The 25,995-nt window shown below is 44.2% G+C and overlaps 1 protein-coding gene across 4 annotated transcripts in view; it reads right to left on the bottom strand.

Moving 5' to 3' along the window:
• The window catches only part of RNF150 (ring finger protein 150), a 168,500-nt gene that overhangs the window by 63,737 nt on the left and 78,768 nt on the right, over window positions 1–25,995 (bottom strand). For all 4 annotated transcript variants that reach the window (XR_008890682.1, XR_008890683.1, XM_056562913.1 and 1 more), the window contains exon 3: window positions 5,914–5,985. Coding sequence is in view for 2 of the 4 variants with exons in the window: in XM_056562913.1 (XP_056418888.1) it covers window positions 5,914–5,985 (72 nt within the window). In the remaining 2 variants the exon portion in view is untranslated. The remainder of the gene's footprint in view (window positions 1–5,913; window positions 5,986–25,995) is intronic.

Here is a 25,995-nt window from a genome sequence, read left to right as displayed (position 1 = left end):
TATCAATATCACCTAACCTACACATCTGTACCAACAGGTTAGTGAGATGACACTGATGACAGTTTTCCTTTAATATTGTTTGTCTATCCTTAGGAAAGGATATCAATATCAGAGTGGGACCAACTTCTGTTAACCCCACTGGCCAGGTGATTAAAGGGGCCCACAGGCATTCATAAGGCTAAGTTTCCAAATGCAAGAAAAAAAGTGCCAGAAAAAACGCCACAGCGTTATCCTGTGTTTGGCGTTTTTTGCCTTTGAGTGAAAATAGCATTTTTGGCCCCTTTGACATTTTTTCAAAATTTGTGTGGTACCAAAAAAAAAAAAAATGAAATCAATAATAATAATAATAATTAAAAAAATAAATAAAAAGGATGCAGTAGTGATGGAAAAAAAATTATTTAAAGGGTACCTCTCATCAAATAAACTTTTGATACATTTTAGATTAATGAATGTTGAATAACTTTCCAATAGCATGTTAATGAAAAATATGCTTCTTTCTATTGTATTTTTCCCGATCAGTCCTGTCAGCAAGCATTTCTGACTTATGCTGGAGTCCTAAACATTCAGAGCGGTCAGGCTGCTTTGTTCTCAGCCAAACAGGCTGTGAACAAAGCAGGCTGGCAGCTCTGAGTGTTCTCCTTTGTGAACAAAGCAGACTGGCAGCTCGTAGTGTTTAGGACTCCAGCATGAGTCTGAAATGCTTGCTGCCAGGACTGGTAGGGAGACCCCTAGTGGTCATTTCTTCAAAGTGGAAAATGAAATAGAAAGAAGCATATTTTTTAATAACATGCAATTGTAAAGTTATTCTGCATACATTAATCTATAGTATATCAAAAGTTTTTTTGACGAGAGGTACCCTTTAACAAAATTTATATTTTTTTAGAACTAAATTTTAATTAATTTTTAAACAGGGATCAATTTATGTGGGTGGGCGGGGCACAAAAATGTAGCCGACAATAATAAAAAAGTAGTTTGTGTGTGTTTTACACTTTTTTTTTATTTTTTACATGATGGGAGTTCCTGTACTAATAGACAGATCACCCCAGGTGTCACTCCTGACACCCGATGCAATTGTCCATAATATTGCAGAGATGCGGAGCGGCTTTATACAGCACTCGCATCTCTGCATTATACTCCGGGCCGGCCAGTGATGTGAATAGAAATTCAAATCACTCATTCATATTTTCCGCCCAGAGTGGGGATTGGCTAGATGGTGGCAGCCAATCCCGATTCTCAGAGCAGAGATGCGAGCACAGGAGAAAGCTGCACAGCATCTCAGGGATGAAGGATGATCGCAGCGGGTGTCAGGAGTGACATGTGCTGTGATCTGTCCTTAACTGCAGGTACTACTGCAGTAGTACCTGCAGTTAAGGACAGCTCACAGTGGATGTCAGTCCTGACACCCACTGTGATCCTCCTGTATAATGTATAGATGCGGGTGCCTGGCCGCTCTTCTATGGTCCCCTGCACTGATGCATATATACACCTATTCATATTTCCCACAGAGAGTTGTGATTGGCTGGAACCATCTGGCCAATCACAGCTCTCTGCAGGAAATATGAATAGGTGTACATATACAGCAGTGAAGGGGACCATAGAAGAGCGGCCAGCAGCCCGCATGTATACATTATACAGGAGGATCGCAACAGGTGTCAGAAGTGACATCCAACGCGATCAGTCAATTAATACAGGTACTACTACTCCCATCATGGAACAGTGTGTTACATGCTTGGAGTAGTAGTACTAAATAAAAAAGAAAGAATATAAAAAAAGTGAAAAACACACAAACACACTACATTTTCAGTGCCCTGCCTGCCCACATTAATTGATCCGTTTTAAAATTAATTAAAAATTTTGTTATAAAAATTACAAAATTTTTCCCCACTACTGCAACTTATTTAATATCTCTTTTTTTAATGGTACCCAAGAAATGTTATTAAAAAAGGTATCTCCATCAGTTTTTTGGATCGCTAAAGTCCAAAAAAGAACCGTATATACTCGAGTATAAGCCGACCCAAGTATAAGCCGAGACCCCTAATTTCAACCCAAAATCCCAGGAAAAGTTATTGACTCGAGTATAAGCCTAGGGTGGGAAATACATCATCCCCCCCTGTCATCATCCAGACCCCCGTCATCATCCAGACCCGTCATTAACATCCTCATCATCATCATCCCCTTGTCATCATCCCACACATCCCCCCTTCATCATCCCCTTGTCATCCCACACATCCCCCCTTCATCATCCCCTTGTCATCATCCCACACATCCCCCCTTCATCATCCCCTTGTCATCCCACACATCCCCCCTTCATCATCCCCCTTCATCATCCCACACATCCCCCCTTCATCATCCCCTTGTCATCATCCCACACATCCCCCCTTCATCATCCCCTTGTCATCATCCCCTTGTCATCGTCCCACACATCCCCCCTTCATCATCCTCTTCTCATCATCCGCCCTCAGTGGTCTTCAACCAGCGGACCTCCAGAGGTTTCAAAACTACAACTCCCAGCAAGTCCAGGCAGCCATCGGCTGTCCGGGCTTGCTGGGAGTTGTAGTTTTGAAACCTCCGGAGGTCCGCAGGTTGAAGACCACTGCGGCCTTCAACATCATCCAGCCCCCTCTCACCCCCCTTTAGTTCTGTACAGTACTCACCTCCGCTCGGCGCTGGTCCGGTCCTGCAGGGCTGTCCGGAGAGGAGGTGGTCCGGTGGGATAGTGGTTCCGGGCTGCTATCTTCACCGGGGGCGCCTCTTCTCCGCGCTTCCGGCCTGGAATAGAGGCGTTGCCTTGACAATGACGCAGAAGTACGTTGGCAATGAACGCACCTCTGCGTCGTTGTCAAGGCAACGTGACTATTCTAAGGCCGGGCCCGAAGCGCTTAGAAGAGGCCTCCCCGGTGAAGATAGCAGCCCGGAACCACTATCCCACCGGACCACCTCCTCTCTGGACAGCCCTGCAGGACCGGACCAGCGCCGAGCGGAGGTGAGTACTGTACAGAACTAAAGGGGGGTGAGAGGGGGCTGGATGATGTCGAAGGCCGCAGTGGTCTTCAACCTGCGGACCTCCGGAGGTTTCAAAACTACAACTCCCAGCAAGCCCGGACAGCCGATGGCTGCCCGGGCTTGCTGGGAGTTTTAGTTTTGAAACCTCTGGAGGCCCGCAGGTTGAAGACCACTGCGGGTGGGGGAGTTCACTCGAGTATAAGCCGAGGGGGGTGTTTTCAGCACGAAAAATCGTGCTGAAAAACTCGGCTTATACTCGAGTATATACGGTAAGAACCGCCTGCAAAAATGCTAAAGTAAAAACCCACGTCGTTTTTCTTAGACTAGACTTCTATGGGAGAAAAACGCCACGATTTTAGGGTGAAAAACACCATAGGCTCAACATGATGAGACTTTGCAAAACCGCCAAGGAGCTAAAAGAGAGTGAAAAACCGTCAAACTGAAAAACGCAAAGTGGAAAAAGAATTTTGCCATTTCTCATTGATTTACAGCTAACATCTGGCCGCAGCATTTTTTTCAATGAAAAAAACGCCATGGGGCTGTTTTTGCATTTTTTTTTGGGGGGGGGGGGGGGGGGGGAATGCACACAAAAAAACAAGTGGAAACTTAGCCTAAGAGTGCTATGACCTCCTCTTTATTTACCAGGCACATGTCTATACTTTTTGTAGCAGTTGTACCTGTTATTGCAGCTCAGCGCATTCAAATACCAGGTACACCCCTTAATAAATGCAAGGAGCTGTGCCTGGTGAATGATGAAAAGCCAGCAGCACCAGATATGGATTGTGTATCCTACTGGTCCCTTAACACCCATTACATTTTCTATAAAATAGTTCAAACTCTATTCACACTGCATTCATTACATATATGTATCAACATTAGCGCAACATCAACAACAGCTGTATGTCTATGCAAGTTGTGTACATCTACTGCAGGGGTCTCAAACTCAAATTATCTGAGGCCCAAGAGGTAGTGGCTGGGTGAGGCTGGGCAGCACGAGCCCCTCACATAAAACGCCCCCATCATGTGCCCCTCACATATAATGCCCCCATCATGCGCCCCTCATATATAATGCCCCCATCAGGTGCCCCTCGCATACAATGCCCCCATAATGCGCCCCTCACATATAATGCCCCCATCATGCGCCCCTCACATATAATGCCCCCATCATGCGCCCCTCACATATAATGCCCCCATCATGCGCCCCTCACATATAATGCCCCCATCAGGCACCCCTCACATACTATGACCCCATCAGGCGCCCCTCACATACAATGCACCCATCATGCGCCCCTCATATATAATGCCCCCATCATGCGCCCCTCACATATAATGCCCCCATCATGTGCCCCTCACATATAATGCCCCCATCATGCGCCCCTCACATATAATGCCCCAATCATGCGCCCCTCACATATAATGCCCCCATCATGCGCCCCTCATATATAGTGCCCTCATCGTGCTATGAATTTAACCCTGCCACACACTGCGTCCTATAAATATAATACCACACACTGGATCCTATGAATATAATAGTCACACACTGTGCCCTCTGAATTTATACACAATACAATGCTTCACGCCTTCAACCCCCTTCCCTCCATTACTGTTCCTCATGAATGCACCCCCTCTTCCTATCCAATACTGTTCCTCATGCCTGCACCCCCTCTCCCCCTCCATTACTGTGCCTCCTGCCTGCACCTCCTTCATAACTGTGCCTCATGACTGCATCCCCCCTTCCCCTCCATTACAGTTCCTCAATCTTTCACTGCCCTCACACCCTTTCACCGTGCCTTATTCCTGCACTCCCTCAACCCCTTCTCTATATCACTGCTCCCCATGCCCCATCCACCCCAAAACAACCACTATGTAACATACCGAGAAGGCCCCTGTGGCTCCACTGCTGCTGCGTTTCCTAAAACTGTCTTTCTTACGAACGTCGGCACCACTCGCAACCAGTCAGTGTTCTGTCACTGCGGTCGCAACGGCAGGCACAGTGCAAGCGCCTGGCTGCCTATGCACTAGGCCACGTATGTGGGCCTCTGGGCCTATTTTAACACAGGGGCCTGGAGCTGTTGCTCCATCCGGCCCTGTGCGGCGGGCCACAAAATTTTGTTCCGCGGGCCGCGATTTTGAGACCCCTGATCTACTGTAAAAAGATTTACACTGTGCTGTATGCTTAAAACAAAAAACAAGAAGATGCTAGTTATAAAGTCTATGAGCAGATCACTGCTCACGCAGCAAAGTGTTCCTGGGAAGTGGCGATACTGGAGCTACTTTATGATAGAGTCATACATGTGTTGGAGACTCCATCGGGTGCTTCAATAACAACTACCATAAAAACAAAAATCCTAAACAAACTAGTGCATCGTGCTGGACTATTTTTTTATTGTAAAATGCAGGAAACCAGAAGGACTCTATTTAAGTCAAAGGCCTCCATTGGGTCCATACATGTGCAGCAAGTAATGGATCTGGCGTTAGTGGTTTTTTCACTGTCCTTTTCCAGCCTGAGCCAGAAAAAACAAACAAAAAAAATTCTCGAATAACCTATACAACTACATGTAGGTTGCATTCTTTATTAATGCAGGTTTTTTTTTCTACATAATTGCACTTCATGGGGCATACACTTTAAGAAAGAATGATATGGATATCAATGATGTCCTTGTACAAATGTCATTAGTGACAGCACCGACCAACAGTTTATTGCCTGGAATTGGTCATTCCAGCACCAGAGAAATGACTATTTTGTAATTACAATAGATGTCACCTTGACTGGGAAATCAATACACCCATGGTCAGGAACACTAGACATCTTTTTCTGTAAACTGGGAGGAAATATTCAGAGTATTTGCTGCTGATCACTTGTTAGGGTAATTATATCAATAAGAATAAAAAGTAAAAAAACACTTTTACCTTGTCTCCTTTTCTGATGGTCCTGACCTGCAATTTGCTGATGGCTTTTTTTGCAGCATCACCGAGCCGCCTCTGAAAACGCATAAAAAAAACAACAGCCATTAATTTCTTACGTGCAAATTTGTATTAGTCTTTCTGTTTATGTGAAGGGAAACTGTATTAAATCATTTTAAGGGATATCAAAAGAAACCTCCCCATTTTGTGCAGCATATATAAAAGATCCATTTTTGCAGGTTACCTTTGCTATGACAGTTGATGGACATAAGTAGATTGAAATGGACAAACCTTACGATTTAAAGGGGTTATCCAGGAAAAAAAAAATAATAATATATATATACACACACACACACACACACACACACACACCGGTATATATATATCTATCTATCTCAACTGGCTCCAGAAAGTTAAACAGATTTGTAAATTACTTCTATTAAAAAGTCTTAATCCTTTCAGTACTTATGAGCTGCTGAAGTTGAGTTGTTCTTTTCTGTCTAAGTGCTCTCTGATGACACGTGTCTCGGGAACCGCCCAGTTTAGAAGCAAATCCCCATAGCAAACCTCTTCTACTCTGTGCAGTTCCCTAAACAAGCATTGATGTCAGCAGAGAGCACTGTTGCCAGACAGAAAACAACAACTCAACTTCAGCAGCTGACAATTATGGAAAGGATTAAGATTTTTTTAAAAGAAGTAATTTACAAATTTGTTTAACTTTCTGGAGCCAGTTTATATATATATATATATATATATATATATATATATATATATAAAAAGTTTTTTCCTGGAATACCCCTATAAGATGACAGTCTGTTGACAGGGGGTATGCAGAGTAATGCGATGGGAGCTAAATGGCTGTGCAAGAAGACGGAAATGTGTTTTGACAGTTGCCAATCATTGTTGGAGCAATACAGATACATTTGCCTGTGTCAGTGGTCTTCAACCTGCGGACCTCCAGATGTTGCAAAACTACAACTCCCAGCATGCACAGACAGCCAACGGTTGTCCATGCATGCTGGGAGTTGTAGTTTTGCAACATCTGGAGGTCTGCAGGTTGAATACCGCTGGCCTATGTGGTGGGAAATAAAGGCTTAAAAACTGAAATATATCTGCAGATTAACTTCAGGAGATTTACATACAATATATATATATATATATATATATATATATATATATTTGTACTATTCAATCTAATGGAGAACACTTTGGATATTAGAGGAAATCGGTAGGTGCAAACCTACAAATAATGTCTGCTTCATCTATAGCATTATTATTTAAGAGACAGTATCACTAGAGAAGGAGACATTACAATACTACAGGTATATGCTAAGAATTCATACAAACGGGAACAGTATAAACGTATTTCAAAGGTTAGCGCCTACTACGTGTCCGGGAATACAGAAGAACTGTGCGATACCCAGTAGTGTTCCAGTCCTTCATCTCTTCAGGACAGGAAAGGCGAGGTGTTCTGTACCTCCAGACACAATGAAGCATACAATTAAAGAAGCCCACAGAGCGTTCCACATAATGAGAAACAACAAGAATAGCCAGCCCATTATGTGCAATGGCCTTAGAATAATGGCTAACAGCAGGCCTCTTCCTCATCTGTAGACATATTTCTAAAACAGCCAACACGTCAAGGTGCTAAAAGACAAGACTGGGAACAGTGTGTTCAGATGCTGGATCCTTCCAGCGGTGACGGGAAGCAATCAAAACAGTCTTATTAATAGTCCTCAGCATGCAAACCCTGCAAGAATAAGACCAAACAGCAACGCGTGTCAAAAGCCCAATAGTTGCTCCTATTCACGCATAAAATGCCCTTAAAAAGATAAGTCAATAGACAAAAAATGACTACATAGGACAGTAGTGACGTACACAGATCACTTGATTGTCCCCACCAAATGAATAAAGGCCTCTACGTTTGCCAGCCAGCACTGCACATTCATTCTCTAAGGGGTTTCTAAACATTGCTGACGAGAAATCAAAGAGTCTCATTTATCAAGGAATACTGGGTTCGAAATGCGATCTGCAATACATAATATCAGACAGTAGTTATTCATATGATGGCCAGTTTGCTGGGCTGCTGCTCCAGTCTCGGACACCTCTGTGTTTCCGGGACTGGGGACATGACGTCACGCCACTCCGCCTCAATTCATGTCTATGGGAGGGGGTGTGACGGCAGAGGTTTCCGAGACTGAAGCAGCAGCTCGGCAGAGAATGCCAGGTGCTGCACGGAGATCGCAGGGGGTCCCAGAGGCAGGCCCCCACGACCAGACATCTTATCCCATCTCATCTTATGTCTATGGCCGGAATACCCCTTTAACTTACAATGGCCTCAACATACCATAGTCTTTTTTGGACCATGTAAATTGAGACCACACTCAATTCTCAATGCTACAGACAGTCCAGATGTGCAAAACGTGTCAATGGCTGGAAGAACTGACCAATCAGAATGGGCATTTCACTGGTAAAACACCTGTATTGCTAAAGTGCAAGCACTGACTGTCTGTCTGAGGCCCTACAATACATGGAGGTACTATATGTTCTGTACCTGTACCAGGGTTAGCTGCTCCATTTTACACCAAGTGAGGGCGGCTCTATTTTAATTTTTTGGGACACTCAAGGAGATTTATCAAAACCAGTATAGCGAAAAAGTTGACCAGTTGGCCAAAGCAACCAATCATCTTGCTTCTTTCATTTTTGAGTGGGCCCCTGAAAAATGAAAGAAGCAATCTGATTGGTTGCTATGGGCAACTGGTCAACCTTTCCTCTGCACAAGTTTTAATAAATCTTCCCCACTGTGTGTACTGTACAGTACCCTGAAGAAGCTCCTGTACTCTACATAGACAGTGATTTACAGCTTCCAACAACTCTTTCGCTGCCAGATCTGGTTGGGGGGGGGGGGGGGGAATGAAAACCGGGTGCTCCCGTATCCCAGCCGAACCCAGCCCGTATCTAACTCATTTCAATGAGCCGACCGGAGTCAAACGGTGACTCTGGTCAGCACATTTTTGCCCTGTATCCGGTTTTCTGACCGGACCCAAAACTGTGGAATGCCCTCTTCCCATGCAAAGAGTGAAATCGTAGTGTGAACCCACCCTTACTTTTATGTGTAAGGATTTGCTTTACCTGTACTAGTTCTCTACATATTTTTTCTTTATTTCTAATTTTTTCCTATTTTTTAAATAAAATTTTGGGGGCTTTTGAACCATTTATGGCCTTAACATACAACCTGAGGGATCATTGTATATGTAAAACAAAAATACACCTCTAAACAAAGCGGTCCCTCAATGGCAGCCGTTTTCCTTCCTTCTCCCTATCAACCTAGCTGAATGTCCATATGTATGGGATAAATGGAAGAGATAAAAGTTGGCAGAATGAATGTTTGACCAACAGCTACTGAAGGTCCAAGGCCGGATCCTTTGTTCCCATGAGAGATAAGCAGCTGCTACAGGAGACTTGCAGATACTTGTTCCCCTCTCTCCGTAGAAAATACATGCCGAACATGCATGTGTACGGGAAGGAATAGTTGTAGGATAAGAGAAAAGAGATCCTATTATGTAGATTATTCCAAGACTGTTTCAAGGGCATGCAAAATGTCTTGCAGACTGCCAAAGGGCTGTTTTCTTAATGGTTTTCTCCCTCATTAATTTCTAGGTTTAGTGTCCATGAAATAATGTTTACAGGATGGACACTTGGTGAAGAATAAAACTCCAGCTGTTAGAATAAAATGGCTAAAGACAACTAAAGTTCAATATGCTGAATACAGATTTCAACTCTCAGAACTCTATCTTACTCTAAAGCACCATTCAAACTGCGGAAAGTCCATAGTGTGAACAAGCCCCAAGTGTCTGCACATGCGATGTAAGATTTTGTATTTAATGTGCTGGAACCAAAGGCCTGTGACCCCCACAAATGGTAATATTAATGTGTTCATGTCATTATATATATAAAAATAAAAAAAAAGGTTTGATGTGTTGCAGAGACATATCATGAGTTGAGGTCCAGGTCCAGGACTGCCCCCCTCCTCATCCCCGATCTCTAGATATACGCATGTGAAGCTGTGCATGGTGGTGACAGGACTGTACTGCATATGTACCTATTTTTAAGTGTTATGTAGCCACTGTTTTTCCTTTGGGCCATACAGTACAGTGGTCCCTCAACATACAATGGTAATCCGTTCCAAATGGACCATTGTTTGTTGAAACCATTGTATGTTGAGGGATCCGTGCAATGTAAAGTATAGGACAGTGGTCTACAACCTGCGGACCTCCAGATGTTGCAAAACTACAACACCCAGCATGCCCGGACAGCCAACGGCTGTCCGGGCATGCTGGGAGTTATAGTTTTGCAACATCTGGCGGTCCGCAGGTTGAAGACCACTGGTATTGGAGGTTATACTCACCTGTCCCTGCCGCTCCGGACCGTCACCGCTGCCCTGGATGTTGCCTTCCATCGCTGTCGCCGCGTCCCCGGGGTGTCCCTGACGCTCCGGCAAGGCCTCTGCTTCCCCGGCACCGCCATCACATCACCGCCATCACGTCACTATGCACGCCGCTCCTATTGGATGACGGGACGGCGTGCACAGCGACGTGATGACGATGATGGAGAGCGCCGACGATGCAGGGGATCCCGATGAGGATGCGCCAGAGCCCCGAGGACAGGTAAGTGATCGTCAGCAGACCACACAGAGCACCATAAACGGCTATCCGGTGGCAGCTGAAGCTGTCTGCGCTGCAGGATAGCTGTTTATGCGATGGCCCCGATATACAAAAGCATCGTATGTTGATGCTGCCTTCAACATACGATGGCCTCTGAGAGGCCATCGTATGTTGAAATGATCGTATGTCGGGGCCATCGTAGGTCGGGGGGGTCATTGTATTTTATACAGTATGGTGCTTTGTAACCCTCACATGGCGCTCACCTGAAAAGGTGTCACAGCTAACTGCAACACAATATTTGCCCATAAAACTTATTAGTCCTTTCAAAGCTGAAGTGCCAAAGTAAATTAAGCCAGACAGAAAAGCTCCGGTGTGAGACAGTGAGTGGTATCAGTAATAGCAGCCAGACACATTACCAAGACCTTGGGCACAATCTAACTGAGGATTATAACGTGAAGCCATATAAGTCATCATTAGGGTGTGGGATACAGCCCTGCACGGGACTGGTTTTTCAATCCCGCTCTCGATGACTTTTTTGACCAATCCCGCCCACTCCCGCTAAAATGTTTGTCCAATCCCGCCCGCTCCCGCTAACATAGGAATGTACATTCACTAGAGTGCAAAGCTCTGCACATACACCCCATGTATAGCGGTGTGTAGTACACACACTGCTATACATGGGGGGTACATGCAGAGCATTGCACTCTAGTGTATGTACAGATGTGAATAGCAGTGACTGTGCAGACTCAGAGGCCCTGGCTCACTGACCAATGTATAAGGGCAATTTTTTTTTGCACCGTGGCCTGTAGTTTTTATTGGTACAATGTTTGTTTAAATGGGACCTTTTGATCGCTTTTTCTTATTTTTTATGGCATATGAAGTGACCAAAAATACTACATAATTTTTTTTATATTTATTTATTTTTTTTTTTTTTTACACTTTTACTTTTTGTTATAGCTGCCACAAGGTATGTGCAGACTGCACCGTAGAGTTTGTAGAAGGCACTAAGGTGCAATGCTCTGCAGTCTGCACATACCCTCCCATGTGTATAGCAGTGTATGTGTAGTACAAACTAGGGTGCAATGCTCTGAACATACCCCCACCTGTATAGGAATTTACACACACACAGCTATACACATGGGAGGGTATGGGCAGACTGCAGAGCATAGCACCCTAAGGCCTGCAGAAGACACTAGGGTGCAATGCTCTGTCTGCGCATACCCTCCCATGTGTATAGTAGTGCGGAGCAGACACAGATGGAGGCCCTGGGAGGATCAGTGAGTGTGTGCTGTGTATAGATTGCATTTTTACATACCATAGGGGCCCGGCCAGCAGTGGCAAAAAATGAAGGTGGAGAACGGTGGAGGGTTATTTTCACTGAAAAATCCTCCAGGGCAGGCAGGCTGAGCAAGGGAAGGAATGGCGCCGTGACAGATGAAATGGCGGCAACTACGTCAGCAGCAGGGGAGGAGACAGTTAGGAGGAGCAGCAGCTGGGCCACTGAGGCTGACCTCCTGACCGCTCGTGTCCGCAGGTTTTGCGTTGGGTCCCACAGGTTCCCAATGCAGGGCTCTAGTGTGTCAGACTGTCTAAGGGCTTGGGTAGCAAGGACACCTGGAGTCAGCTGATGATTCTGAGACTTCTTCCTTTTCCTGTTGCAGCCAATATATTCTACTGCCATTGTTATTTCATTCAGATCAGAAAGGAACGACATGTTAATTCCTTCTTAGTCATTGTCACCTATGCTCCTGCACTCCCTTACACTTTGAGAATATTTTGTGCGCATGGGAGAAGTTACTCCACAGGGTCATCCATTACATAAGCTATGGTTACACTGTGCCAACAGAAATCACCAACCCATTTCCTTAAAGGGGTACTCTGGTGGAAAAATGTTTTTTATTTTTAAATCAACTGGTGCCAGAAAGTTAAACAGATTTGGAAATTACTTCTATTAAAAAAGCTTAATCCTTCCAGTACTTATTAGCTGCTGAATACTACAGAGGAAATTCTTTTCTTTCTGGAACACAGATCTCTCTGCTGACATCATGAGCACAGTGCTCTCTGCTGACATCTCTGTCCATTTTAGGAACTGTCCAGAGCAGCATATGTTTTCTATGGGGATTTTCTTCTACTCTGGACAGTTCTTAAAATGGAGAGATGTCAGCAGAGAGCACTTTGCTCGTGATGTCAGCAGAGAGCACTGTGTTCCAAAAAGAAAATAATTTCCTCTGTAGGATTCAGCAGCATAAGTACTGGAAGGATTAAGATTTTTTAATAGAAGCAATTTACTAATCTGTTTAACTTTCTGGCACCAGTTGATTTAAAAAAAAAAAAAAGTTTTCCACCGGAGTACCCCTTTTAAAGATTTAGGTGCCACAATGAGTTTTATTTTCTTTTAATACCTGTAGCACTCTCAATAATAATAATAATAATAATATATACCACATATTAAGACCGTTCTGTAATATAATGCTTACAGGTTGAGCTGGATGTTAAAATCCCTCTTTCCCTAATGATGAAATTATTTCCAATTGTCTTTGCTTATTATACTATTGAATCAAAGGACCTCTTCACATGCAAAGAATAATCATCAAAATGACTATGCATTATGTATTGCTTTGGAATAAATTCATATGATTTAATGGGTTTTTGTTAAGCAGCAGATTATATGTTCAGCTAAAGAGGCAATGTACTAATGCAGTCTGAGCTCTTTATTCCACATGAGTGCCTTCAGCCGTGATGGGCAGCATCCTATACGAGAGGGAAAGCCGACCGGTCATTTTTTATCAGCCACAATAGGTGTAAGTGGGAGAAAACACCTCAATCTGCTTTTCTCGATTTTAGGTTTGGCATTTACTTTTAGCACCGTTAGGCTGATAACCTCTTTGGGTATTCCTGCAATGCCTTGATGTGATCAATATCAGACTATGTTCAGACCATTGATGGCACGTATGTGAAGTGATCAATATCAGACTATGTTCAGACTATTGATGGCACGTATGTGAAGTGATCAATATCAGACTATGTTCAGACCATTGATGGCACGTATGTGATGTGATCAATATCAGACTATGTTCAGACCATTGATGGCACGTATGTGATGTGATCAATATCAGACTATGTTCAGACCATTGATGGCACGTATGTGATGTGATCAATATCAGACTATGTTCAGACTATTGATGGCACGTATGTGAAGTGATCAATATCAGACTATGTTCAGACCATTGATGGCACGTATGTGATGTGATCAATATCAGACTATGTTCAGACCATTGATGGCACGTATGTGATGTGATCAATATCAGACTATGTTCAGACCATTGATGGCACGTATGTGATGTGATCAATATCAGACTATGTTCAGACCATTGATGGCACGTATGTGATGTGATCAATATCAGACTATGTTCAGACCATTGATGGCACGTATGTGATGTGATCAATATCAGACTATGTTCAGACCATTGATGGCACGTATGTGATGTGATCAATATCAGACTATGTTCAGACCATTGATGGCACGTATGTGATGTGATCAATATCAGACTATGTTCAGACCATTGATGGCACGTATGTGATGTGATTGAGCCCTTACAGGTTTTTTCTCCTTGAAAACAGATGAAAAAATAACTACAACAACAACTGCCCTTTGTATCTGGCCTAATATTTGTAGGATCTGATCTGATCAGACTTCAATATGGCAGATCTTGTGGGGGGGGGGGGGGGTGGAGGGGAGTCCCATTATGAAGTAGTTAAAGGGGTACTCTGCTGCTATCCAACTTATAGGGGATAAGATGTCTGATCGCGGGGGTCCCGCTGCTGGTTCCTGCGGCAGTGGTTGTCATGCCATGGCCAAGCCCCTTGTGACGTCACACCACTCCCCCTCCATTCATGTCTATGGGAGGGGGCGTGTCTACCGACATTCTCCCTCCCATAGACATGAATGGAGGGGAAGTGGTGTGACATCACGAGGAGCGTGGTCATGATGTCACGATCACGGCCACCAGCTCTAAAATGTTAGAACGCTGGAGCACCCCTTTAATAGCAAACAAAAGCACATGTCAGATACCACAGGACACAGTCAGAGGTTTTGTGGAGTCCGAAAGGAAGGAGTACTGTTCTGTTGGCACAAGTGGGACATCCACATATAATGTTCTAGATGAATGGTGCGTAGACAAGTCATAGGGCAGTGTATCCCAACCAGGGTGCCTCCCGGTATTGCAAAGCTACAACTCCCAGAATGCCTGGAGAGCCAAAGGCTGTCCAGGCATGCTTTGGAGTTGTAGTTTTGCAACATCTGGAGGCACCCTGGTTGGGAAACACTGTCATAAGGGCTTGTGCTTAGAACTTTACTACTGGTGAATGTTTTTAGCTGATGACTTTAGACGTTCTTATTGTCCAATCCCTAAAATAAGCTATTTCCTAGACTGGTACAGCTGGCTTCTTGAAAGGATGAAAAAATTGTTATGTATGCTCCGTGGTACCTAATCCATGAAAATAAAAAGCCTCTGGAATAAGTAGTGGCCTTGGCCCTTAATGTGCCGCAATGAAGATGGACATATATTCTATCTTAGGAATAGTAGACCTGTTGGTAACATTCATGACTGTAGTAAAGCTCTTTTATTGTTCTGTACTGTGAAAAGATAAGCCTTCTGCTCTACCTACCTGTGCCTTTGATTTCATATTGCGGCATGCACAAAAACTATTTCTGTCAGATTCCATACAAATCCCTGAGGAAACAAAATTCATAACTGGACCTTGTATGTACACAAGTATTTTCATCAACAAACATGGCTTCTTGGAGGGATTCCACACACATGAAGTTCTAAGAAATTGAAGTCTTAGGCTAGGTTTCCACTTTTTTTGCCCTTTTGGCAGTTTTTCTGCCGTTTTTGCCTGTGAGTGAATATTGCATTTTTGGCCCCTTCGGCGTTTTTTTTTCAAAATTTGTTGGGTACCAAAAAAAAAAAAAAAAAAAAAAAGACAAACAGGATGCAGTGGGATTGGAAAAAGATGTAGAAGACAATAAAAAAAATGTAGAAAGGGGGCATTTAAGTGTAAAAATAATATATTCTCTATATTTAATTTTGATAAAAAAAATTATTAGTAATGTATTTTTTTTCTTTATTTTTTTTAGGTAGTACTACTACTCCCAGAATGGAGCACACTGTTCCATGATCGGAGTAGTAGTAACTGTACTAATAGACAGATCACCCCAGGTGTCACTCCTGACACCCAATGTGATCACCCTATCAATTGCAGAGATGTGGAGCGGCTCTATACAGCGCTCGCATCTCTGCTCTGAACTCGGGGCCGGCAAGTGATGTGAATAGAATAAAAACCACCAGCAAAAACACCTACGTTAAACCCAACATGGCATTTTTCTTGGCGTTTTTGCACTCCATTAGACTTCTATGGGAGGAAAGAAAATGCCAAAGTATCAACAAGAGGTCGTTTTTGAAAAATTGCCAAGGAGTCAAAAATAGCTGAAAAACAGCAAAGGGATAGAAAAAAAAAATGCCAAACTGAAAAACGCCAAGAGGATATGGCATTTTGCAGTTCCCTATTGACTTGCAGCTAACATCTGGCCGCAGTGCTTTTTCACAAAAGAAACGCCATGCGGCAGAATGGGCCTATGGAATGGAAACCTAGCCTTATAGCTCCATGTTTAAAATTTAGACCATTCAGAACACTCCCTTTATAAACAGTATGATACTAACATTATTCAAAGTGACTAGGGCGAGCTGTAGAAGTAGGTATATAATCTGCAATGGTGGTGGGGAAATAATTTAATCATTTTGCAGAGTATAATGAAATCTAATTTTGAAGCCAAATGTCTGAGAAGAACCAATTTCCAATAGAGAAACCTGAACAACTATCTGTGGGAGTGATCACTCAGGCTGAAAGCTTTGGGAGATTGGTCAAGACAACAAGCAGCAGGAAGCAAAACAAGTATGGCAAGCAGTAAGGCTCCTGTCACACTATGACTGTTGCTCTGTTATTAACGTGAGTTAATGGCTCTTCTACTTTGGCTGCCATTAACGTCCGTTATTGTAAGAAAAAAAACGGGAGTTATATCAGGGCAAAGAAGATCCCATTCACTTGAATGGGATTCCTCCAACGTCCGTTATAAGTCCCATTATGATAGCGGGAGAAAAAGATGTGACTTGCACTAATTTTTCTCCCGCTATCTTCCTAACGGACGTCACCTACCGGATGAAAACAGTAGTGTGAAAGGAGCCTAAGGGAGACCAGAACAGAAATAGTTTTTGGAAAATTCTAGAAAAAATAGTTATACTAAAGCACAGCTTTTCTAGAACATAAACCTGTGTTATAGTAAATGTAATTCTACATCCAGACCTGTCAGCCCAATCTTGTTTGTGTTTGACAAGTCTTCCCCATCACCATATTCAGCAAAGTTTTTTTAAATGTTTATTTCTCCAATATGTTTTGGAAAGAAAAGTCACCGGAGGCACATAAGGACACTTTGGGGGAAGTGCTGGTGATGGGATTGGGGTAAAAGGGGTAGTTATCATCTGCAATTCTTATTTTGCCATGCCAAAAATGGCAAGTAAGCGCACAATTTTAGCACTAGCAGTTTTTTTTACTGGAGCCCACACAAGGGGCATGGCCTAGTGAAAAGGGGGCATGAATACAGACATACGTCCCTGCTCTGAACATTTATTGCAGATACCGCTGTTGAAATCTCAACTAGCTCTACACATTATTGCAGACTGAGAGCCAGATAGAGATCCTATATATTAAACAGATATTAGTACAAAACAGTATCATGTGCAGGCAACACAAGGTTCCATGCTTCTTTTCATTGCAGGTTCCATCTGACTCGTGGATCCTCATGGAGCTCCCTGCTCATATACATTGTTATACTGCACCATTTAAAAAAGTTTTTATTTTTTTATTTTTGTATTTGCCAAAGAAGAAAAGCATCAAGACTCTGTTTACATTACACTTTAATGTTCTTTTGGAGGTACAGTATATATCGGGAAGACTTTCAGACATATACTTCCAACAGAAGAATGTGATGTATACCACTATAAAGGCCAGTGTTTCCACACCAGGGTGCCTCCAGCCGTTGGCTGTCCAGGCATGCTGGGAGTTGTAGTTTTGCAACAGCTGGAGGTACCCTAGTTGGGAAATACTGATGTGCAGTCATGAGCGTAAATGTTGGCACCCCTGAAATTTTTCCAGAAAATAAAGTATTTCTCACAGAAAATGATTGCAGTAACACATGTTTTGCTATTCACATGTTTATTCCCTTTGTGTGTATTGGAACTAAACCAAAAAATGGCGGAAAAAAAAGAAAATGTAATACAAATGTCAAACCAAACTCCAAAAATGGGCTGGACAAAATTGGCACCCTTAAAAGGGGTATTCCAGGAAAAAAAAATAATGCTATCAACTGGCTCCAGAAAGTTAAACAGATTTGTAAATTAGAAAGAATTCCGTCCGGCACCAAAGTATGGGGTAAAAAGGCTTGTCTTTATTTATTCCACTGCAGGATACATACAGATAAAGATGTCTGACGCGTTTCGCCCTTTACAGGGCTTAATCGTAGACTAATACATCTCATAACAAACACGATTAAAATACTGAGCGATCCGGTCACATGACCTACCGCATCATCACATTAAAATTACAAGGAAGAACTGGATACCTGGATAACACATGGATCACACTCTATTAGGAAAGCCTGAGGTGATTGTCTACACGCTAATTCACACCTTCCTATTTAGCCGTTATTTCTGTGTGCAAATTTTATCCTAAAAGTTATACGGATTTAGCCGTAAACCTAGTTCATTTGATGATCCCTAATATTAAATACAAACTAGTATGAAACGAAAGGGCCATGTATATATCCATATTAATTGTAAACCTTAGAAAAACCAAAATAACTAATACTAACTTGTTTGAGGTCTAATTTAACGGCTGTAAGGTATTTTTGAGATAGTGCCAAATTTGTAAATTACTTCTATTAAAAAATCTTAATCCTTCCAATAATTATCAGCCGCTGAAGTTAAGTTCTTTTCTGTCTGGCAACAGTGCTCTCTGCTGACATCTCTGCTTGTCTTGGGAACTGCACAAAGCAGAAGAGGTTTGCTATGGGGATTTGCTTCTAAACTGGGCGGTTCCCGAGACAGGGTTCATCAGAGAGAACTTAGACAGAAAAGAACAATTCAACTTCAGCAGCTCAAGTACTGAAAGGATTAAGATTTTTTAATAGAAGTAATTTACAAATATGTTTAACTTTCTAGTGCCAGTTTTATATATATATATATATATATATATACGTATATATATATATATAGTTTTTTCCAGGATAACCCCTTTAACTTAATATTTGGTTGCACACCCTTTGGAAAAAATAACCGAAATCAGTCGCTTCCTATAACAATCAATAAGCTTCTTACACCTCTCAGCCGGAATGTTGGACCATTCTTCCTTTGCAAACTTCTCCAGGTCTCTCTTATTGGAAGGGCGCCATTACCCAACAGCAATTTTAAGATCTCTCCACAAGTGTTCAATGGGATTTAGATCTGGACTCATTCCTGGCCACTTCAGAACTCTCCAGCGCTTTGTTGCCATCCATTTCTGGGTGCTTTTTGACATATGTTTGGGGTCATTGTCCTATTGGAAGACCCAAGATCTTGGACGCACAACCAGCTTTCTGACACTGGGCTGTACAGTGCGACCAAAAATCCATTGGTAATCCTCAGATTTCATGATGCCTTGTACACATTCAAGGCACCCAGTGCCGGAGGCAGCAAAACAACCCCAAAACATCATTGAACCTCCACCATATATCACTGTAGGTACTGTGTTCTTTTCTTTGTAGGCCTCATTCCGTTTTCGGTAAACAGTAGAATGATGTGCTTTACCAAAAAGCTCTATCTTGGTCTCATCTGTCCACAAGACGTTTTCCCAGAAGGATTTTGAATTACTCAAATTCATTTTGGCAAAATGCAGTCTTGCTTTTTAATGTCCCTGTGTCAGCAGTGGGGTCCTCCTGGGTCTCCTGCCATAGTGTTTCATTTCATTTAAATGTCGACGGATAATTCGCTCTGACACTGATGTTCCCTGAGCCTGCAGGACAGCTTGAATATCTTTGAGATTGCTTGGGGCTGCTTATCCACCATCCGGACTATCCTGCGTTGACACCTTTCATCAGTTTTTCTCTTCCGTCCACGCCCAGGGAGATTAGCTACAGTGCCATGGGTTGCAAACTTCTGGATAATGTTGCGCACTGTGGACAAAGGCAAATCTAGATCTCTGGAGATGGACTTGTTACCTTGAGATTGTTGATATTTTTCCCCAATTTTGGTTCCCAAGTCCACAGACAGTTCTCTTCTCCTCTTTCTGTTGTCCATGCTTAGTGTGGCACACACAGACACACAATGCAAAGACTAAGTGAACTTCTCTCCTTTTTATCAGCTTTCAGGTGTGATTTTTATATTGCCCACACCTGCTACTTGCCCCAGGTGAGTTTAAAGGAGTATCACATGCTGGAAACAATCTTATTTTTCCACAATTTTGAAAGGGTGCCAATAATTTTGTCCAGACCATTTTTGGAGTTTGGTGTGACATTTTGTCCAATTTGTTTTTTTCTCTCCCCTTTTTTAGTTTAGTGTATAGCAAAACATGTGTTATTGCAGTCCTTTTCTGTGAGAAATACTTCATTTTCTAGAAAAATGTCAGGGGTGCCAACATTTACGGCCATGACTGTAGGCATACAGTGACATTATGTGTTGCCCATAGGATAATGTTGCTTATGAGCACAGTTCACTTTGCAGAGTTTTCCGTCTCGTGTAAGTGAACTCTTACAGTGTTTTCCCAAGAGTAAGAAAAATACAGTTTCTAACCTAATAACAGAGCGGCACGTGCTATTCTACAATGCTGCATGACATTCAGGCTGACAGGGGCTCATTTTCGATTCATAAGTAAGTCCTTGTGTGTCCTCCAGTCCAAGAGGTGAGGAGAAGTGAAGGCTTGCCATCAGCACCATCAATGCCCTGCTTTCATGCCCCTAATCTGCACAAGAAATATTACAACCGAAATCTCCTCAGGCTGGAAAACACTTTCAACTCCCCTTATACATTATGGGGCTCATTGGAAATCCTTTCTATATGCCCCAATAGGACACATATAGGTAACAATGGAGGAGATTTATCAAAACCTGTGCAGAGGAAAATTTGCCCAGTTGCCCATAGCAACCAATCAAATAGCTTCTTTCATTTCTAACAAGGCCTCTGCAAAAATGAAAGAAGTGATCTGATTGGTTGCTATGGGCAACTTTTCCTCTGCACAGGTGTTGATAAATTTCCCCCAATATGTGACAAAGCATTGAGACGTGACTGACATTCTCAGTGTGACTTGAAAGACATGACATCTCTGTCTCCGTCACATCACAAAACACAAGCAGCTATTTTACTTTAGCTTAAAGGGGTTCTCCGCTGCCCTGCCTTCCGGAGCTCCGCTCGCAGCGTCCGGAAGTTCATTACTCCGAATGCTGTGTGCGGGCTTCCATGTTCAAGGCCACCCCCCCCTCGTGATGTCACGCCCGCCCCCTCAACAAAAGTCTATGGGAAGGGGGCGCGACCGCTGTCACGCCCCCTTCCCATAGACTTTCGTTCAGGGGGCGGGCATGATGTTACGAGGGGGGCGGCCTCGAACACGGAAGCCCGCACACAGCGTTCGGAGTAATTAACTTCTGGATGCTGCAAGCGGAGCTCTGGAAGGCAGGGCAGCGGAGAACCCCTTTAAAGTGTACCTGTCATTTAAAAGAAAAAAACTTTTCACATGTCACAGAGACATGTCAAAAGTTTTTATTTGTCGGGGTCTAAGTGCTGAGATCCCCACTTAGCACTTAGGGGGAGATTTATGAAAACCCGTCCAGAGAAAAAGTTGCTGAGTTGCCCATAGCAACCAATCAGATGGCTTCTTTCATTTATAAAGAGGCCTGTGAAAAATGAAAGAAGCGATCTGATTGGTTGCTATGGGCAACTCAGCAACTTTTCCTCTGGACAGGTTTTGATAAATCTCCCCCCTTAGACCCCAACCAATATAAACTTCTGTCTGTGTGACATGTCAAAAGTTTTAATAAATGACATGTACACTTTAAAGGGGTACTCCACCCCTAGACATCTTATCCCCTTTAAGTACCCCTTTAAGAACAATACATTATTTCCCCTTATACAAATTGATTATGATTACTATTTATTTTATGATTCTCTATTTTGTCTATTTTTGGTTTGATGGCTGGTAATGCTTATTTATATAATTTAGGGGGACTTCAAACTTTTATCTTCTGTCAAAAAGATAAAACAAGCTCATGTCATTTTGTAGATGATCAGAACCTTTCAGCACGTTCTGTAATTTCTGCCTACAGATCTTGTTTTTTTTTCTGACCACGCATTATGTTAGGCTGCTTTCACACAATAAAGTTCTTACGTTTAAAGATCCGTTATGAAATTCCGTTATTAAGTCTTTTATAACGGATCCTTAAACTTCCGTTAATAAATCCCATTAAAGTCTATGGGATTTTTTAATCTTCCGTTTGTACCTTTTTTGTTCCATTAAACTAACGTCCGTTAGTTATAACGGAAGTATAGAACGGACATGCAGTATTTTTTTTTCCATTTATTATTAACGGATCATTGAACGTCCGTTAATTATTAACATTGAAGCCTATGGCGTAACGGACGTTACAAAATACACCCGTTATTGTCCGTTAATTTAACGTCCGTTAGTGCTACTGAGCATGCTCAGGAGAGACTTCACACTCCTGAAGTCACATGGGAAAGTTGACTCTACTTCCTGGTCAGACAGTAGGAGGCAGCAGTAGGAGTCTGTTCTGGGTATCCGTATTCATCCGCCGCCATCCGCCTGATAGCACTCCTGATAGCACTTCAACAGCGCCCAAGAACCAAAGCAGTGCACCCTCCTGCACCCCCCCCCCCCCTCTAGGAGGCAGAGTAGTGCACCCTCCTGCACCCCCCCCCCCTCCAGGAGGCAGAGTAGTGCACCCTCCTGCACCCCCCCCAGGAGGCAGAGTAGTGGACCCTCCTGCACCCCCCCCCCCCTTCCAGGAGGCAGAGCAGTGCACCCTCTTGCACCCCCCCCCTCCAGGAGGCTGAGTAGTGCACCCTCCTGCACCCCCCCCCCCCCTCCAGGAGGCAGAGCAGTGCACCCTCTTGCACCCCCCCCTCCAGGAGACAGAGTAGTGCACCCTCCTGCACCCCCCCCCCCCCTCCAGGAGGCAGAGCAGTGCACACTCTTGCACCCCCCCCCCCCCCTCCAGGAGGCAGAGTAGTGCACCCTCCTGCACCCCCCCCCCCCTCCAGGAGGCAGAGTAGTGGACCCTCCTGCACCCCCCCCCCCTTCCAGGAGGCAGAGCAGTGCACCCTCTTGCACCCCCCCCCCCTCCAGGAGGCTGAGTAGTGCACCCTCCTGCACCCCCCCCCCCTCCAGGAGGCAGAGCAGTGCACCCTCTTGCACCCCCCCCCTCCAGGAGACAGAGTAGTGCACCCTCCTGCACCCCCCCCCTCCAGGAGGCAGAGCAGTGCACACTCTTGCACCCCCCCCCCCCCTCCAGGAGGCAGAGTAGTGCACCCTCCTGCACCCCCCCCCCCTCCAGGAGGCAGAGTAGTGCACCCTCCTGCACCCCCCCCCTCCAGGAGGCAGAGTAGTGCACCCTCCTGCACCCCCCCCCCCTCCAGGAGGCAGAGTAGTGCACCCTCCTGCACCCCCCCCCCTCCAGGAGGCAGAGTAGTGCACCCTTCTGCACCCCCCCCCCCTCCAGTAGGCAGAGTAGTGCACCCTCCTGCACCCCCCCCCCCTCCAGGAGGCAGAGTAGTGCCCCCTCCTGCACCCCCCCCCCCCTCCAGGAGGCAGAGTAGTGCACCCTCCTGCACCCCCCCCCCCTCCAGGAGGCAGAGTAGTGCACCCTCCTGCACCCCCCCCCCCCTCCAGGAGGCAGAGTAGTGCACCCTCCTGCACCCCCCCCCCTCCAGGAGGCAGAGTAGTGCACCCTCCTGCACCCCCCCCCCTTCCAGGAGGCAGAGTAGTGCACACTAGTGCACCCCCCCCCCCCCCCTCCGGGAGGCAGAGTAGTGGACCTTCCTGCACCCCCCCCCCCTTCCAGGAGGCAGAGCAGTGCCCCCTCCTGCACCCCCCCCCCCCTCCAGGAGGCAGAGTAATGCACAATCCTGCACCCCCCCCCCTCCAGGAGGCAGAGTAGGCAGAGTAGTGTACCCTCCTGCACCCCCCCCCCCCATAGTCTGATAGCAAGCAAAGCAACCGATAGAACTCTCCCTCTCAATGCTGAAATGCAGACTGCGGCAGGGTCATTGTGGCATCCTTTTATACCCTCCCCTTCAGGTAGGAGGAGGAGCTTCAGCTGTTGCAAGGTGTGCAGGTAGGGAGAGGTCAAACAAAGGTGAATATAACGGACGTTATTAATAAGGTATTAACGGATAATAACGGATAAACATTTATCCGTTTAATTAGCGGACGTTAGAAATCTATTCATCCGTTATAATCGTTTTATTCATCCGTTATATAACGTCCGTTAAATCAGTATAGAATTGAATATAACAGATATTTTATAACGGATTTATGAACCATAGTGTGAAAGTAGCCTTACAGATTGTGCGATGTGCAAAACACAAAAGGAATAGGAAAAATAAAGCAAGGACTTAGGTCGGGTTCACACTATGGAATTTCCCAGCAGAATTCAATTTTGAGATTTCACTCAAATTCCGATACAGTAGAGTCCCATTGCTGGCAATGGGATTTCGCTGCACAGTGCACACTGCAGAGTTTGAGGCGAACATTCGGCCCGGCAAATCTGCTCGAAAAATTTCGCTAGAACATTGAACTTGTTCTACATTGCGGTCTTAGCGCTGACTGATTCAGTTGGTGATGGCCGCACTCGGAATCTCCGGCCGGATTTTGTCCAGTCGGAAATTCCGAAGTGTGAACCCAGCCTTAGGCAGAATTCCCCTTTGAAATTTTGCTTGGAAAGTCCCATTGCAGTCAATACAATTCACTGCACAGTGCAAACAACAGAATTTCAGTGGCAGAGCTTTCCACTGTTAAAACTCATCCGCAGAAAGAATGATCATTCTCTTGGCAGACTGTGTTGCTGGCTATGTGGAAGCCAAAGTCCACACAGTCCTAGTGCCGACTTATTTAGTTGGCGCCGGCAGCCCTTGGAACCTGAAGTCTGCACCCAGCCTTGTATTTCTTCCTGCATGGTCCACTACTAGCTTTCATTCAAAAACTACTGTGCAAAAATAATCCGAACTGTTGTGTTTCCAGCCTCAGACATTTTTTAGAAACGTTTGCACCTTGCTCGGAAAAAAGTGTGTAACTTAGTTGGAAAGGAGTAATAGATGTAACAAAAGTTTGGAATAAAATAAGTCAACTGTAAGGTGTTCTACAGCAGTCATGGCCGTAATTGTTGGCACCCCTGACATTTTTCAAGAAAATGAAGTATTTCTCACAGAAAAGGATTGCAGTAACACATGTTTTGCTATACACATGTTTATTCCCTTTGTATGTATTAAAACTAAACCAAAAAAGGGAAGGAAAAAAAGCAAATTGGACATAATGTCACACCAAACTCCAAAAATGTGCTGGACAAAATTATTGGCACCCTTAATTTTATATTTGGCTGAACACCATTTGGGAAAAATAACTGAAATCAGTCGCTTCCTATAACCATCAATAAGCTTCTTACACCTCTCAGCCGGAATGTTGGACCCCTCTTCCTTTGCAAACTGCTCCGGGTCTCTCTTATTGGAAGGGCGCCTTTTCCCAACAGCAATTTTAAGATCTTTCCACAGGTGTTCAATGGGATTTAGATCTGGACTCATTGCTGGCCACTTCAGAACTCTCCAGCGCTTTGTTGCCATCCATTTCTGGGTGCTTTTTGACATATGTTTGGGGTCATTGTCCTGCTGGAAGACCCAAGATCTCGGACCCAAACCCAGCTTTCTGACACTGGGCTGTACAGTGCGACCAAAAATCCGTTGGTAATCCACAGATTTCATGATGCCTTGCACACATTCAAGGCACCCAGTGCCAGAGGCAGCAAAACAACCCCAAAACATCATTGAACCTCCACCATATTTCACTGTACTGTGTTCTTTTCTTTGTAGTCCTCATTCTGTTTTCGGTAAACAGTAGTATGATGTGCTTTACCAAAAAGCTCTATCTTGGTCTCATCTGTCCACAAGACGTTTTGCCAGAAGTATTTTGGCTTACTCAAGTTAATTTTGGCAAAATGTAGTCTTGCTTTTTTATGTCTCTGTGTCAGCAATGGGGTCCTCCTGGGTCTCCTGCCATAGCATTTCATTTCATTTAAATGTCGATGGATAGTTTGCGCTGACATTGATGCTCC

Source organism: Hyla sarda, chromosome 1, assembly GCF_029499605.1.
Source record: "Hyla sarda isolate aHylSar1 chromosome 1, aHylSar1.hap1, whole genome shotgun sequence".
Classification (NCBI taxonomy): domain Eukaryota; kingdom Metazoa; phylum Chordata; class Amphibia; order Anura; family Hylidae; genus Hyla; species Hyla sarda.
The sequence above is the reverse complement of the archived record's forward strand: the minus strand, read 5'-3'. Positions and strand labels throughout refer to the sequence as shown.